Source organism: Microcaecilia unicolor, chromosome 9, assembly GCF_901765095.1.
Source record: "Microcaecilia unicolor chromosome 9, aMicUni1.1, whole genome shotgun sequence".
In the NCBI taxonomy this organism is placed as follows: Eukaryota; Metazoa; Chordata; class Amphibia; order Gymnophiona; family Siphonopidae; genus Microcaecilia; species Microcaecilia unicolor.
The window spans coordinates 71,853,010-71,866,576 of record NC_044039.1 but is presented as its reverse complement, the minus strand read 5'-3'; the positions used below and the strand labels follow the sequence as shown (position 1 = coordinate 71,866,576).

Below are 13,567 nucleotides of genomic sequence, written 5' to 3'. Positions count from 1 at the left end.
GGGGTTGAGAGAGAGAGACGTCGGCTTCCCGCCCCACTACACATGGTGTCACTATTTTTGGGCTACTTTAGGACACAATGATCAGTTTCCCCACACTGTTCTGAACAGCACTGTAAAATTAGCGTTGGAAATGCACAGGGAAACAACGCCCTAATGGTCAAAACTAATAGCATATAAGGGAGAAGCTCCCTTACGTGGTAGTGAAGCCCTGCCCAGCACATCCCAGGATGTACCGGGTAGGGCGCTGCCAATTTGAAGGAGATATTCATGGGAAGAGGGAGTGAGTGCTACTCCCTCCTCCTGCCTTAAGGTACAGAGGGTTGGTGGTTGGGTTGGCTGGAGGGGCTACAGCTAGGGTCTCGCTGAATCACCATATTGGTTTTGTATTGGGGGGGGGGGGTTAGAGGTCCACGGGACCTCCAGCCCCTGTGTTGGTGTCCAGGGGGGTCCACTGGACTCCCAAGACTGACAGTGGTAGCCTGGGCTGCAAGGCTTGGATGGGGGGGGGGGGTTAAGAAAGAGAGGAACTTTAACCCTAATGCTCTGATCGTATGGGCAGAATACCGTAGAGCTCATTTAAATAAGTTCTGAAGAATTCCCTGGTGTGCTCGCTGTTTGCCACACCAGACTCCTCTGATCATTCTACACTGGTAAATGCTGGTGCTAGTTTGGCGCTAGTGAACTCTGGCGCCCACATTTACCTCTGATCATCGGGGCCTTAAAGTAAACTGCAGGGTGAAGATAACTGACAGTTAAGAGAACTGATAAGCCTAGCACTTACAGTTAGCTGGCAACCTCAGTGAAATCAAGAAGACTGTTGGGTCAATGATCAGAACTCTGGTGCTATAGCAAACAGTGCCTAGAATAGTGCAGAAAAATAGCTCTTCGATGCTCAACACTAATTGCATGCAAATAATATGCACCCTGTGAGATCTGAAAGTAAGGGAGAGGATTGTGCCTGATGCACATACACAAGAGTTTTGCGGTAAATGTAGCTCTTGTGCTCATGCAGCAGGCAAACCTGGAAGTGAAGTACATATTGGCACCGTTCCTTTGCACTTTTCAATTTTATTTTTTTCACTGAAAGCTTATATTTAAGCACAGAAAACAAACCCAACATGTGCTTTCATTTTCAGCTTTGATCAGACTTGCACATGTGCGTTTCTCACTCCTAGCACAGATACTTCCAGGAGTTTTCTTTCATTTCCAAATTCAATCAAAACTGAAAACTGCCAGATTTTAAAGGAGAAAATCACGGGAAATCCTCTCTAACACTAGATCTGAGCTGACATTAGGTTTCCAGCAGTAAGGGCAGCTTTGTTTCGTGTGCTGTTCTCCGAGCATTGGGGAGGGAATAGGAAATGATCTCAATAATATCCATTTAACTACATTTTAAATACTATTTGCATTAATCTTTGGTGCACACGTTGTTTCTCGTGCTAGATCCTATGAATATTCTGAGCAGATGCATGCTGGCGTTAGTCCAATATTAAATGGGTTCTACCACCGCCCATGAGTTCTAATGGCGACTCTTATGATCCCTTTAGCTGTGCTGGAACCCACAGAGACTGCTGCTGAAGTGATAAGAGCTTTACTTCTTCAGCATTAAGGTATTCTTGGATCAAAGGGTTTGTGACAAGGGTGCCTTGCTGGTATTCACAAAGTAGTTCATTCTCCCTCTCTCCAATTTAGAAGAAATGCAGAGGGGCCCCCACCCTCATGCATCCACATAGATCAGCAACTTTTAAAAGTTCTGTTTCCTGCGCTTCAGAATCACTCTTATGCCTTTTTATTATATTTATCTGAGTGACACAGTAAAAGCTCAGTATTTCCTACACTGATAAGACTTGGTTTGAAGGGTCTCCCTAGCAGACAGGTCAGACACAGGTAGATGTAATCCCAAGATATTGCTCCTATGAGGAGTCTATTTACAGTCAGAGGAAGATTCTGCTCCCACCAGAGGCTCCCAATGATCATACTAGATGTTCCTTTTCTTTTAAACACTTTCCTACAAGTTTTAGCTTTCTCTGGAAAGTCAAAAGTTCACCTGAAGGACACCGGTCTGCCTGCCTACAGATGAGGACAGGTCAGTCAGAGGGTTCTATTCTATTGGTAGACTCAAGCTGAAGCACTGACAATTCAGTCAAACTCCTCACTACTGAATTCCTCAAGCTGCTACATACAGCATATGGTTCTACTCCAGTGTACATTGTAAACAGACCATAGAATTCAAATATTTTCAGTGCTGATTATACACATCTTTCCTGGAGTTGGATGCCACATCAAAGAGACTAGTAATTCTGTATTCTCACTTTCTTTTTCTTCTCCTTGGAAAGTTCATTACAGTGGGAAGCCATTATCCCCATGCCATTCCCAGATTGGCCTATCCTATATAATAAAACTCACCCTCAACGTTCTGAGGACACTGACATCAGTGTCACTTCCTTCGGGCACTTCCTTCGGGTTCGAAGGGTTCGTGGTGGTGAAGCCACCGAAATCACTGTCTCTGGGCCCCGCCCTCGCATCAAACGTGATGACGTCAAGGGCGGAGCAATGGCGTCACAGAGCGAGGGCAGAGCAGTGGCGTCAGTGGCTTCATGACTCAGGAGATGAAGGTGGCGTGCGTTGACGAGGTGCGGAGCAATGGTGGTCAGTGGCTTCACAACGCCGAAGGGGTGGGTAGGGAGGGGGGGGTTCGGGAGAAAAACCTTGCTAGTGCCCGTTTCATTTGCTCCAGAAACGGGCATGTTTTACTAGTATTTTATAATATAGTTGAATTCCAGGAGAGGAGCGCCTCATCACAGAGCCCCACTGCTTATAACATATAAAGGGGCATAATCGAACGGAAACGTCTATCTCCATGGGCGTTTATCTCCGAGAACGGGTCCGTGAAGGGGCGGACCGAACCGTATTTTCGAAAAACATGGACGTTTATCTTTTTTAGAGCTGGGCGTTTTTGTTTTTCAGCGATAATGGAAACCGAAAGCGCCCAGCTCAAAAACGAATAACTCCAAGACATTTATTCGTGGGAGGGGCCAGGATTCGTAGTGCACTGGTCCCCCTCACATGCCAGGACACCAATCGGGCACCCTAGGGGGCACTTTTACAAAAAAAAAAAAAAGTTAAACAGCTCCCAGGTGCATAGCACCCTTCCCTTGGGTGTTGAGCCCCCCAAATCCCCCTCAAAACCCACTGCCCACAAGTCTACACCATTACTATAGTCCTAAGGGGTGAAGGGGGGCACCTACATGTGGGTACAGTGGGTTTGGGGGGCAGTTTGGAGGGCTCCCATTTACCAGCACAAGTGTAACAGGTGGGGGGGGGATGGGCCTGGGTCCACCTGCCTGAAGTCCACTGCACCCCCTAATCACTGCTCCAGTGACCTGCATACTGCTGCCAGGGAGGTGGGTATGGCATTTGAGGGTGAAAATAAAAAGTTGTGAAACGGCATATTTTGTGGTGGGAGGGGGTTAGTGACCACTGGGGAAGTCAGAGGAGGTCATCCCCGATTCCCTCCAGTGGTCATCTGGTCATTTAGGGCACTTTTGGGGGCCATATTCGTGGAAAAACAGGGTCCAGGAAAAGTGCCCTAAATTCTCGCTAAAAACGCATATTTTTTTTCCATTATCGGCGAAAGGCGCCCATCTCTGATCGCCCGATAACCACGCCCCAGTTCCGCCTTCACCACGCCTTCGACACGCCCCCATCAACTTTGTCTGCATCCGCGACGGAGTGCAGTTGAAAACGTCCAAATTCGGCTTTCGATTATACCGCTTTATTTGTTTTTGTGAGACAAACGTCTATCTCCCGATTTGGGTCACAATATAGGCGTTTTTCTATTTCGATTATAAGCAGGATAGTAACATAACATAGTAGATGACGGCAGAAAAAGACCTGCACGGTCCATCCAGTCTGCCCAACAAGATAACTCATATGTGCTACTTTTACATGCACCAGTCTCAAAGTGTACATCTTCCATTATTTGCTTAGCAAATAGTTTCATTATCAAGATAAATTGCTAGAACCTAATAATTAAACTAAGCCAATTGCTACTAATTTAACACAGCACACACAATTTCCTAATGCCTATAATTATATCATTTCAGTAACACTTTCCTTTCTTGTCTTGGTAATAAGCGACCAGTTACAGGGGTGAAAAAAAGGCTATGTTGCCTAAAGTACATGTGCCTAATTCATTCTGCCTTACAATTCAGAGATCTAGCTTTCTATTTGCTAGGTTCTAAAATAAAATGTAAACATCTTCATAGCTGTTCCAATAGCCTAGCAATAATGCAGCCAGAGAACAGACAGGGCTAAACCGAATTCCCGGATCATAATTCTAGTAGGGGAGAAAAGAGGGCTAGAGAAACAAGGGAGGATGGGCACATTCTGAAATAAGCTACAGTCTGCATGGCCTTTGCTGAAAAAATGCTCACCCCCATATTATAACCTAATGAACTCTTGTATCTGAGTGAAATCAAAAAGTGCCACAGAATTTGTTTCCAGCAAATTCTGATTAAGAGGCAGATGCACTAAAGCTAAATGAGCCTTTAATGACTCTCCAACGAGGAAAATTTGATCCGTTGCATGCATCAAAGGGCTTTTACCGAGGAAGCCAGCAGCTAACGAAAACGGAATGGAGATGAGCAATTAGTGTGAAAACCCCATTGAAACGACATGCACTAACCTTTTCCGATTGCCTTTACGCAGGAAAAAGGCAGGAAAACTAACGAGAGGTCTGGACCACTCGTTAGGACAGCTCTGTGCCAGGAAAAATCATTAAGAGAAAAATAAACAAACTTTGAGCCAATCCCAGCGCATTAGCAGAGCTAAAAGCGCTGTGATTGGTCCAAAGGACGTCAGAAAACACATAAAAAAAAATAAATAAAAAAAGGATCGGGAGGGGGCAAGGGCGCTCATCAGGAGCCCCCCCCCCCCCGCTGCTCCCCACTTTCCGCCGCTCCCCCCACCCCGAAAAAGCAAAATTCAAGCAGCCCCTGCCCCCCTCCCTTCCTCACTACTCTCTCACCTCAGCTCCGCCTCCCGACATCCTCCGTCCTGTGCCCCGCCCCCTTTTGGGGTCGTCGCCGCCATTCCCCTCCTCCATCGGGCCCCCCTCCCTCTTACCGGGCCCGTGCAGCGCCTCTCTCCTCTGTCCGAAGGCGCTGCACGGGCAAGAAGAAAGCCTGATGCCTGCCTTCGCCCAGCTTCTATGGCGCGTCTTTCTCCTGCTGGGCCCGCCCCTGTCTGACGTCAGTAACCTACGTAGGTTACCGACGTCAGACAGGGGCGGGCCCAGCAGGAGAAAGACGCGCCATAGAAGCTGGGCGAAGGCAGGCATCAGGCTTTCTTCTTGCCCGTGCAGCGCCTTCGGACAGAGGAGAGAGGCGCTGCACGGGCCCGGTAAGAGGGAGGGGGGCCCGATGGAGGAGGGGAATGGCGGCGATGACCCCAAAAGGGGGCGGGGCACAGGACGGAGGATGTCGGGAGGCGGAACTGAGGTGAGAGAGTAGTGAGGAAGGGAGGGGGGCAGGGGCTGCTCGAATTTTGCTTTTTCGGGGTGGGGGGAGCGGCGGAAAGTGGGGAGCAGGGCTGCTTGAATTTTGCTTTTTCGGGGTGGGGGGAGCGGCGGAAAGTGGGGAGCAGCGGGGGGGGGCAAGGCCGTCCGTACAGGACGCTCCTGATGAGCGCCCTTGCCCCCTCCCGACCCTTTTTTTTTATTTTTGTTTTGATTTGGGAGCCATGTGCTTGTGATTTGACTGTGTTTTGACTGTTTGTGGCATGCGCAGAGCAGCTAACATAACGCTTGGCTGCTCTACGCATGATTTGGGGGCCGATTAACGATGTGTATTGTGATTCTTTGATACATTGTACGTTTCAATACCGATCTCAGCATGTGTGACTTTTTTTTTTGGTGCATTTTTCGTTATTTTAAAATCGTTAGGGACTTTAACGATTTAGATTTTTTTACGTTTGGTTGCTGCATCTGCCTCTAAGCCAGCAGCCCAAAGGAACAGAAGTAAGCTTTCAGATTAAAAAAAAAGAATATAAAGTAACTTGATGTTCTACAATTGAAATTATATTTATTTTAAAAACTTATAAGTCTGCCTACAGCCTAGATGGACTACAACAAAACATCCACAATGACATCTCCTCTACTACTGCCCAACTGAATATATAAAGGACCAACAAAACTGTTTTATAGCACTTAAGGTCAGGTTTACATGTCAAGCAAAATTAGGGCTAAAGTACAAAGGATGCTTGCATAATTTTGAAACAGCAAATCTTTTGTTCCAGAAATAATTTTTCCCTTCTCCTATGGGATACTCTTCCCTTCCCAAAGATACACTAGAAGTCACTTTGCTTCCATAAAGATCTAACCTGGGGGGGGGGGGGGGGGAACTAATTTAGACCAAAGAGTTTTGAGAACTATACATGGGGCACCAAGACAAACACACAAAATATACATGAAGACATAATATCAGGTATACAGGATAAGTAAAATGGAAGTAGTTATGGAGGTACCGCTGCGCAATTAGTGCAGAAAATGTCAGATTATGGGTTTTTGGCTTGCAGACTGCCCAGAGTTTTCCATCCAGCCTATGGTAGTGAGAGGAGAGGAGTCCTGACTAATGGTCAGAACGAGGGCCAGCGCAACACAGTAAGTGGGGTAAGTGCCACAGGTTGGCACCTTCAATGGTGCCAAAAGAAACAAACTGTACCGGCATGCTTCTCTGCCACCGAGGCACTGACTGCCATCTGCCAGCTCAGCTGATGTTGCTGTCGACGCTGCCGCCCCAGACACTGCTGCCGCAGGTCCTTCTCCGCCTCATCCCACCTCAAATTGGGTGCTTGCCTTCTCTATCTGCTGCTGCTGCAGGCCTTCCAGTTTCTCCTTTACTGCCTCGGCCTGCCTCCTCCTGATGTGTACTTCAGCTGGGTCAAAGCCAGTTTCCTACGCAGGAGGAGGGGACACCACGTGGCAAACAGCAGGAAGGATCTGTGGCAGCAGAGATCCTGCATTAATGCGTTAATTTGCCCAGTTAGGTATGTATAAGTACTGCCACCAGACACCTTATATAAGCATGGCCTTAGCTTGGGGGGGGGGGGGTGTGAAGCAATGATGTGATTCCATGTGCCCCAATGAAAGGAGATTTTAATTTTCCCAAGGCAGATTACAACAACAGTTGAGATAAGCCCATCAGGAAACAGGATATCCTCACTGAAATTTGGTTATCTGTATTGTATTGAACAGTGTAGACAAATGAGCACAAAATACAGACTTCCAATATAACCTCAGAAATGGAAAACAACAAAGCCCGCATCACTCTCACAAATTTCTACCCATTCCTCCATAATAACTGTAAACACAGTCTAGGATCCGATTAAACATCTGTATTAGAACTACACATCAACTAAACTGAAACTTTGTAACTGCCCCTCTTGTAATATGTGAGCCACATTGAACCTACCAATGAGTGGGAAAATGTGGGATACAAATGCAATAAATAAAATAAACAACCAAACAACTGCTGTTTCTACCAACTACAATAATTTTTAAGTTGTTTTAGTAATATTTAATTTTAGTTCATGATATTTATATTTACATTGGAAAGATTTCAAATAATTTAAAAAGTTTTTTTTTTTAAATTGCCCTCCACATTTTTAAGGCACTGCTGCCTATCCAACTGGAACAGCTTTTGACTCTGGGTGAAAGTCAGCAGTAGTGTTTGAGTCCTACACCTTGATGCACTAAATTCCCATTAAAGCACCGATCGCTATTTCCAACTGAGCGATGTTCTGAAGAAATGGGATGCAAATGAGCTGCTCACAAAAACAGCAAGCAGCTCAGTAGGGAGAGGGAGCCAATTGGTCTGTCATCCATGCGCAGAACAGCCAAATGCTAAGCGTGGCTGCTCTGCACATCCTTCAGACAGCTTTCATACACGCATAGGTCCACAAACAGCTCTTTTGTCTTCCACTAGTTTGTTATGTTGTTAGTATATTTTGGAGATTTTAGAAATTAGTACAAACATTGTAGCTGGTTAGAGGTTGAGGTTAGAGTACTCCTGGCCATTGAAAACCCTAATTTTTAACTATTGTACTGATTCCAGATATGAGTCATCGCTTCAAACTGCTCAGTAAATTTGACATGAAGTTGAGGGGGAACCAGAGTTCAAAGCTACTGCTCAAATCCATCGGAGGAAAAAGAAAACACAGTTCCTGTATGAACAAGATGAATAATCACCTCAATCACCTGAGAATAAATTTTGTGTAAATATTTTCTTTACGATTTTGGATGTTGCAATGACGTCCCTAAATGAAAGATTTGATCAGTTAGAACAACACTACAATCAATTAAAATTGATGTACAACATAAATAAACTTGCCGAAACTGATCATGAACAGCTCCAACAGCACTGCAATGATTTGCAACTTTATCAGATGGTGATAATAAGGACATCAATGGAACTGAACTATATGATGAACTATATGCCTTTAAAGATCTGTTTAAGACCAAATTGTGCCATTTTCATAATCCTTTTATTTAACATATTTATACCCCACATTTTCCCACTTAATTGCAGGCTCAATGTGGCTTACATAGTACCATAGGGCAGACTATTGTTCAGTAAAATACAGTTATACAATGTAGTAGTAAATAGTAATCGTAAAGGTATCATATAAAGCAACAAATATAAAAGATAATAAATGATCAATAAGGTCCATGGATTTTGCTGTAACAAAGAAGTAATAAATTAAGTTGGGTCTGGAAGGTATGCCTTCTTGAATAGGATGGTCTTCAGTGATTTCCTGAAGTTTAGATGGTTCTGAATTGATTTTAAGATTTTAGGCAATGCATTCCATAGCTGTGTGCCTATAAAAGAGAAGCTGGATGCATAAGTAGATTTGTATTTTTTTTTGTTACATTTGTACCCCGCGCTTTCACACTCATGGCAGGCTCAATGCGGCGGGCAACAGAGGGTTAAGTGACTTGCCCAGAGTCACAAGGCGCTACCTGTGCCGGGAATTGAACTCAGTTCCTCAGTTCTCCAGAAGCAAAGTCCACCACCCTAACCACTAGGCCACTCCTCCACACATTTGAGGCCATTGCAATCTGGATAATGTAAGTTTAGATAAGATCGGGAAAAACTGGTACTGTTTCTAAGTAGTAGATCTATTAGATTTAACATGTATCCGGGAGCTTCTCCGTAAATGATCTTATGGACCAAGGTGCAAACCTTAAAGGCAATATGTTCCTTGATGGGAAGCCAGTGTAATTTTTCACGAAGGGGCTCAGCAGATTCAAATTTTGATTTACCAAAGATCAGTCTCACTGCTGTATTCTGGGCGGTCTGAAGTTTCTTAATTAATTGTTCTTTACATCCTACATAAATACTGTTGCAATAATCTAAATGGCTTAATACCATTGATTGTACCAAGATACGAAAAACATCTCGAGGAAAGAAAGGTTTTATATGTTTAAGTTTCCACATTGAGTAAAACATTTTCTTTGTGGTGTAATTTACTTGGTTTTCCAGGGTCAGGTTCTGATCAATTGTGACGCCAAGTAATTTTAGGCTATCCGAAATAGGAAGAGAGTAGTTAGAAATATTTAAGGTTGTAGGTTTAAATTTATTGTGCTGAGAGGATAGGATGAGGCAGTGCGTCTTCTCAGTGTTCAGTTTCAGTTGGAATGAGTTAGCCCATGCGTCCATTGTATTCAAGCCTATCCTGATTAAATTGGTGATTTCAGTCAGGTTCTTTCTGAAAGGTATATAAATTGTAACATCATCAGCATAAATAAATGGATTTAAACCTAGGTTGGCCAACGGAGTCATCATTGTGTTGAGGAGTGTTGGTGATAGCAGCGAACCCTGAGGGACTCCGCAAACTGCTTTCCAGGAAGATGATATATTTGAATTCGATTTCACTCGGTATGATCTGCATGATAGAAAGCCCTTAATCCATCTAAGTATATTTCCGCCGATCCCAAAATAATCAAGACGATGTAATAGAATGTCATGGTTAACCATATCAAATGCGCTGGACATGTTAAATTGGAGGAGAAGTATACTATTGCCACCAGTAATTAGTTGCTTACATTTGGCCATAAGGGTAATCAATACAGTTTCAGTACTGTAGAGGGAACGGAAGCCAGATTGTGAATCATGTAGAATAGAAAACTTGTCCAGGTATTCCGTGAGTTGTTTAGTCACCATGCTTTCCATTAGTTTAATTACCAATGGGATGGAAGCAACTGGACGCTAGTTAGTAATATCATCGGCCCTTTTCTTGGTGTCCTTAGGTATAGGAGTAAGCAGGATGTTCCCATAATCCTTAGGGAAAAAGCCTTGTTGAAGCATGAAATTTAGGTGTGATGTAATGTCTAAAATGTAACGAGAAGGGGCAAAATTTGAGTAAATAATTGGGGCACATGTCCAATTTACAATAAGAATTGGAAAATTTGGAAACCGCTTGAGTAACTGATTCAGTGGTGAGAAGAGCAAAGTGCAGCCAAATACAATCCACTGGATGATCTCCGGAGGTGGACTCAAATACATTAAAGAAATGTTCAGTGTCCAAGTTCTTATGAGGGAGTGAATTACTTAATTTTAAGATTTTTTTCATTGAAGTATTTGGCCAGTATATCGGCAGATGGGATGTCTGTGCTTGTTGTGGTAAGTGAGTTAGGGTCAAAAAGTTTATTAGCAACATGGAATAATTTCTTTAGGTCTGTATAATCATGAGATAATAGGATTTTCTTGCCTGTCTGATTGCATATTTATATTTTCTACTAGTTTAAAATGCCCGTTTCTTGAGGGAGAAAACGGGCGCTAGCAAGGCCACCCCCCTCCTCCACGTTTCGGACCCCTGTACTGCCCTTCCGCGACCCTGTCGACCCCCCTTCTTGGCGAAAACCGCCCCCCGCTGCCATGCAGTACCTGTGTTGACAGGGGACCCCAACCCCTGTCAGCCGAAGTCCTGTGCTGTCCTTCACAGCGTTGCTTCTTCAATGTCCTCCAACAATCAACCCCAGATCACACCCTCCCTATCTCAGACAGCCTGAAAATTCTCTGAGTTACAATCGACCGAAATCTCATACTGGAGAGCCAAGTAACAGCTACAACAAAGAAAATGTTTAACTCAATGTGGAAGCTCAAACGAGTGAAACCTTTCTTCCTGAGGGAAATATTTCGCAACTTAGTTCAATCCATGGTACTAAGCCATCTAGATTACTGCAACGGAATCTATGCAGGATGTAAAGAACAAATCATAAAGAAACTCCAAACTGCTCAAAACACAGCAGCCAGGTTTATATTCGGAAAAACAAGATTTGAAAGTGCCAAACTTTTACAAGAAAAACTACACTGGCTCCCAATCAAAGAGCGTATTGCGTTCAAAATCTGCACCCTGGTTCACAAGATCATCTACGGCAATGCCCCGGGATACATGACAGACCTTATAGACCTACCAACCAGAAACACAACAAAATCAATACGAACATACCTAAATCTCCACCACCCAAGCTGCAAAGGACTCAAATATAAATCAACCTATGCACCCAGCTTCTCTTATATAAGCACACAACTATGGAACGCACTACCGACCGTCGTGAAAACAACATACGACCACCTAATCTTCCGGAAACTCCTAAAGACTAACCTGTTCAAAAAGGCATACTCAAATGACCCAGCCTAAATGCCTTAACCCCGCAACACAACAATATAAATGTTCGTATTGGACATAACCTACTCTTTCCCTTATGACCCCCAATGTGCCTATCAATCCTGATCATTATTCTGTCATAACCTCACTGTTCAATCCAGTATTGGCGACTGCCACTACTGCACTATGTAAGCCACATTGAACCTGTAAATAGGTGGGAAAATGTGGGATACAAATGCAACAAATAAAATAAATAAATAAAATAAAACAGTTAAGAAAAACCTATCATTTGCCGATTCTTACAACACGTTCTTAGCCAACCTCATAGTAAAAAAAATCCTATATGTGTATACAGAAACAAACTAATGAGAACCTAAATATATTTCACTCACAGAATCGAAAAGCCCAGCTCTTCCACTTGATGTTTTACCGTTAATATAAGGAAAAAGTGTAATGTGCAAAAATCCATAACGCTAGAAGTCATCTTTATGCATTAAAAGAATCATGACAATGCATTCCCAGGAATGAGAATTTGCTGGGGGGTAGAATAGCAATTATGAAATGAAAAAAAAATACTCCATGCAGTTAGATTCTAAAGTATACTTACGTGTAGGAAAATGACAGAAAAAAAAAACATAATTTCCAGAACAAATAAGAGCACCAATAGTAATCATGTACATCCACGGTCATTTCGCTATACTAAACTTAACTCCCCCTCCCTTTTTTTTTTTTTTTTTAATTTTTAGGCTATGTAGCGAGAACCCACTCCCCATCCCCAAACTCACCCAGCCCACTGATCTCCTGACGGATGTTGGAGCGGTTCCTCTCTTCCACTATCGCCCGGAGCATCTGCTGGAGGGAGCGGTCCAGGTCGCCATCCTCTTCCTCTGCCTGCCCAACCCGGCCAAAACTCTTAACAGATGCCATGAGCCTCCCAGAAATGATTGCATCTCAGTCCTCCTGTCAGAGCCGACGCAGGACTGCCCCTGCCACAGTACGCACAACGGCCTCTCTCCCTTCGTCTTTTCGACCGGGCTTGCTGCTTTTCTTCCCCCTCGGGAGGTTTTCCAATCCGATGGTCGCCGATCGTAGACGGAGCCAAGAGCTCTCAAGGTTCCCCCCCTCCTCCCCCCCCCAAAAAAAAAACCCCGGCAGAAGCCACTTCCGCCTCTAAGCACCGATCAGCTGAACGCAGACCTACTATGACACTTCCTGCAACAGGAGGGCGGAGCGATTTAAAGAGACAGCGGTTGCCTTTATCTAACCTCCTTGGGTTGCCTTATCGCCGGCCCAGGGGCGGTGCCTCGCCCTCCTCTGCTTATGCCATCACGTGCCGACGGTCTCCGCCCCCCCCCCCCCCCACACTCCTCCCATGGAGACAGTGCACGCGGGGGAAAGGGAGGGGAGCGTGGTGGCTCCACCCAGGCGATACGATCGGGTGTATACAAGGGAAACTTCGGCACACTGTGCCCTACCACTACCAGTAGCAAGACGGGGTGGTGATTCCCTTATAATTTAGTAGTTTGTTTGGTGTCCCCCATGCTGACAACCTTTCCGAAATCAGTACTGGCTACGGTAGATCTGGGGCACTGGTACCAGATCTGCAGGTGTTATGGGTACTTCAGCATTCCTAGGGCTCATGACCTGGGCAGACAAGGGCTACCTTTCCGGGGGTAGGAAAGGGGAATTCCCTGCTCCCAAAAGAAGGGTGACTCCTAAAAGTCTAGGGATAAGAAAAACAGCGTCAGTTAAACTAAGGTTGGGCTGCGCAATTCGTGGCAAAAATCCGATAATGATAGTGCTTGCAGTGGTGACTGACCTATGCAGTGCGAGGAGTGGATGAACGAATGCGACCAAAGCTTCATTTTGCCTGCAATCCCTTCAAAAATATTTCCTA

The 13,567-nt window shown here is 44.7% G+C and overlaps 1 protein-coding gene across 2 annotated transcripts in view; it reads right to left on the bottom strand.

Annotated features, from left to right (window-relative positions):
* The window catches only part of KIAA0930 (KIAA0930 ortholog), a 434,726-nt gene extending 421,852 nt beyond the window's left edge, over positions 1-12,874 (bottom strand). Inside the window, exon 1 of one of the 2 annotated variants that reach the window (XM_030213831.1) lies at positions 12,456-12,874. In XM_030213831.1, the coding sequence (XP_030069691.1) occupies positions 12,456-12,597 (142 nt within the window). In that variant the 5' untranslated portion in view covers positions 12,598-12,874. The remainder of the gene's footprint in view (positions 1-12,455) is intronic. The other variant, XM_030213830.1, reaches the window with a different exon arrangement.
* Positions 12,875-13,567: the final 693 nt, after the last annotated feature.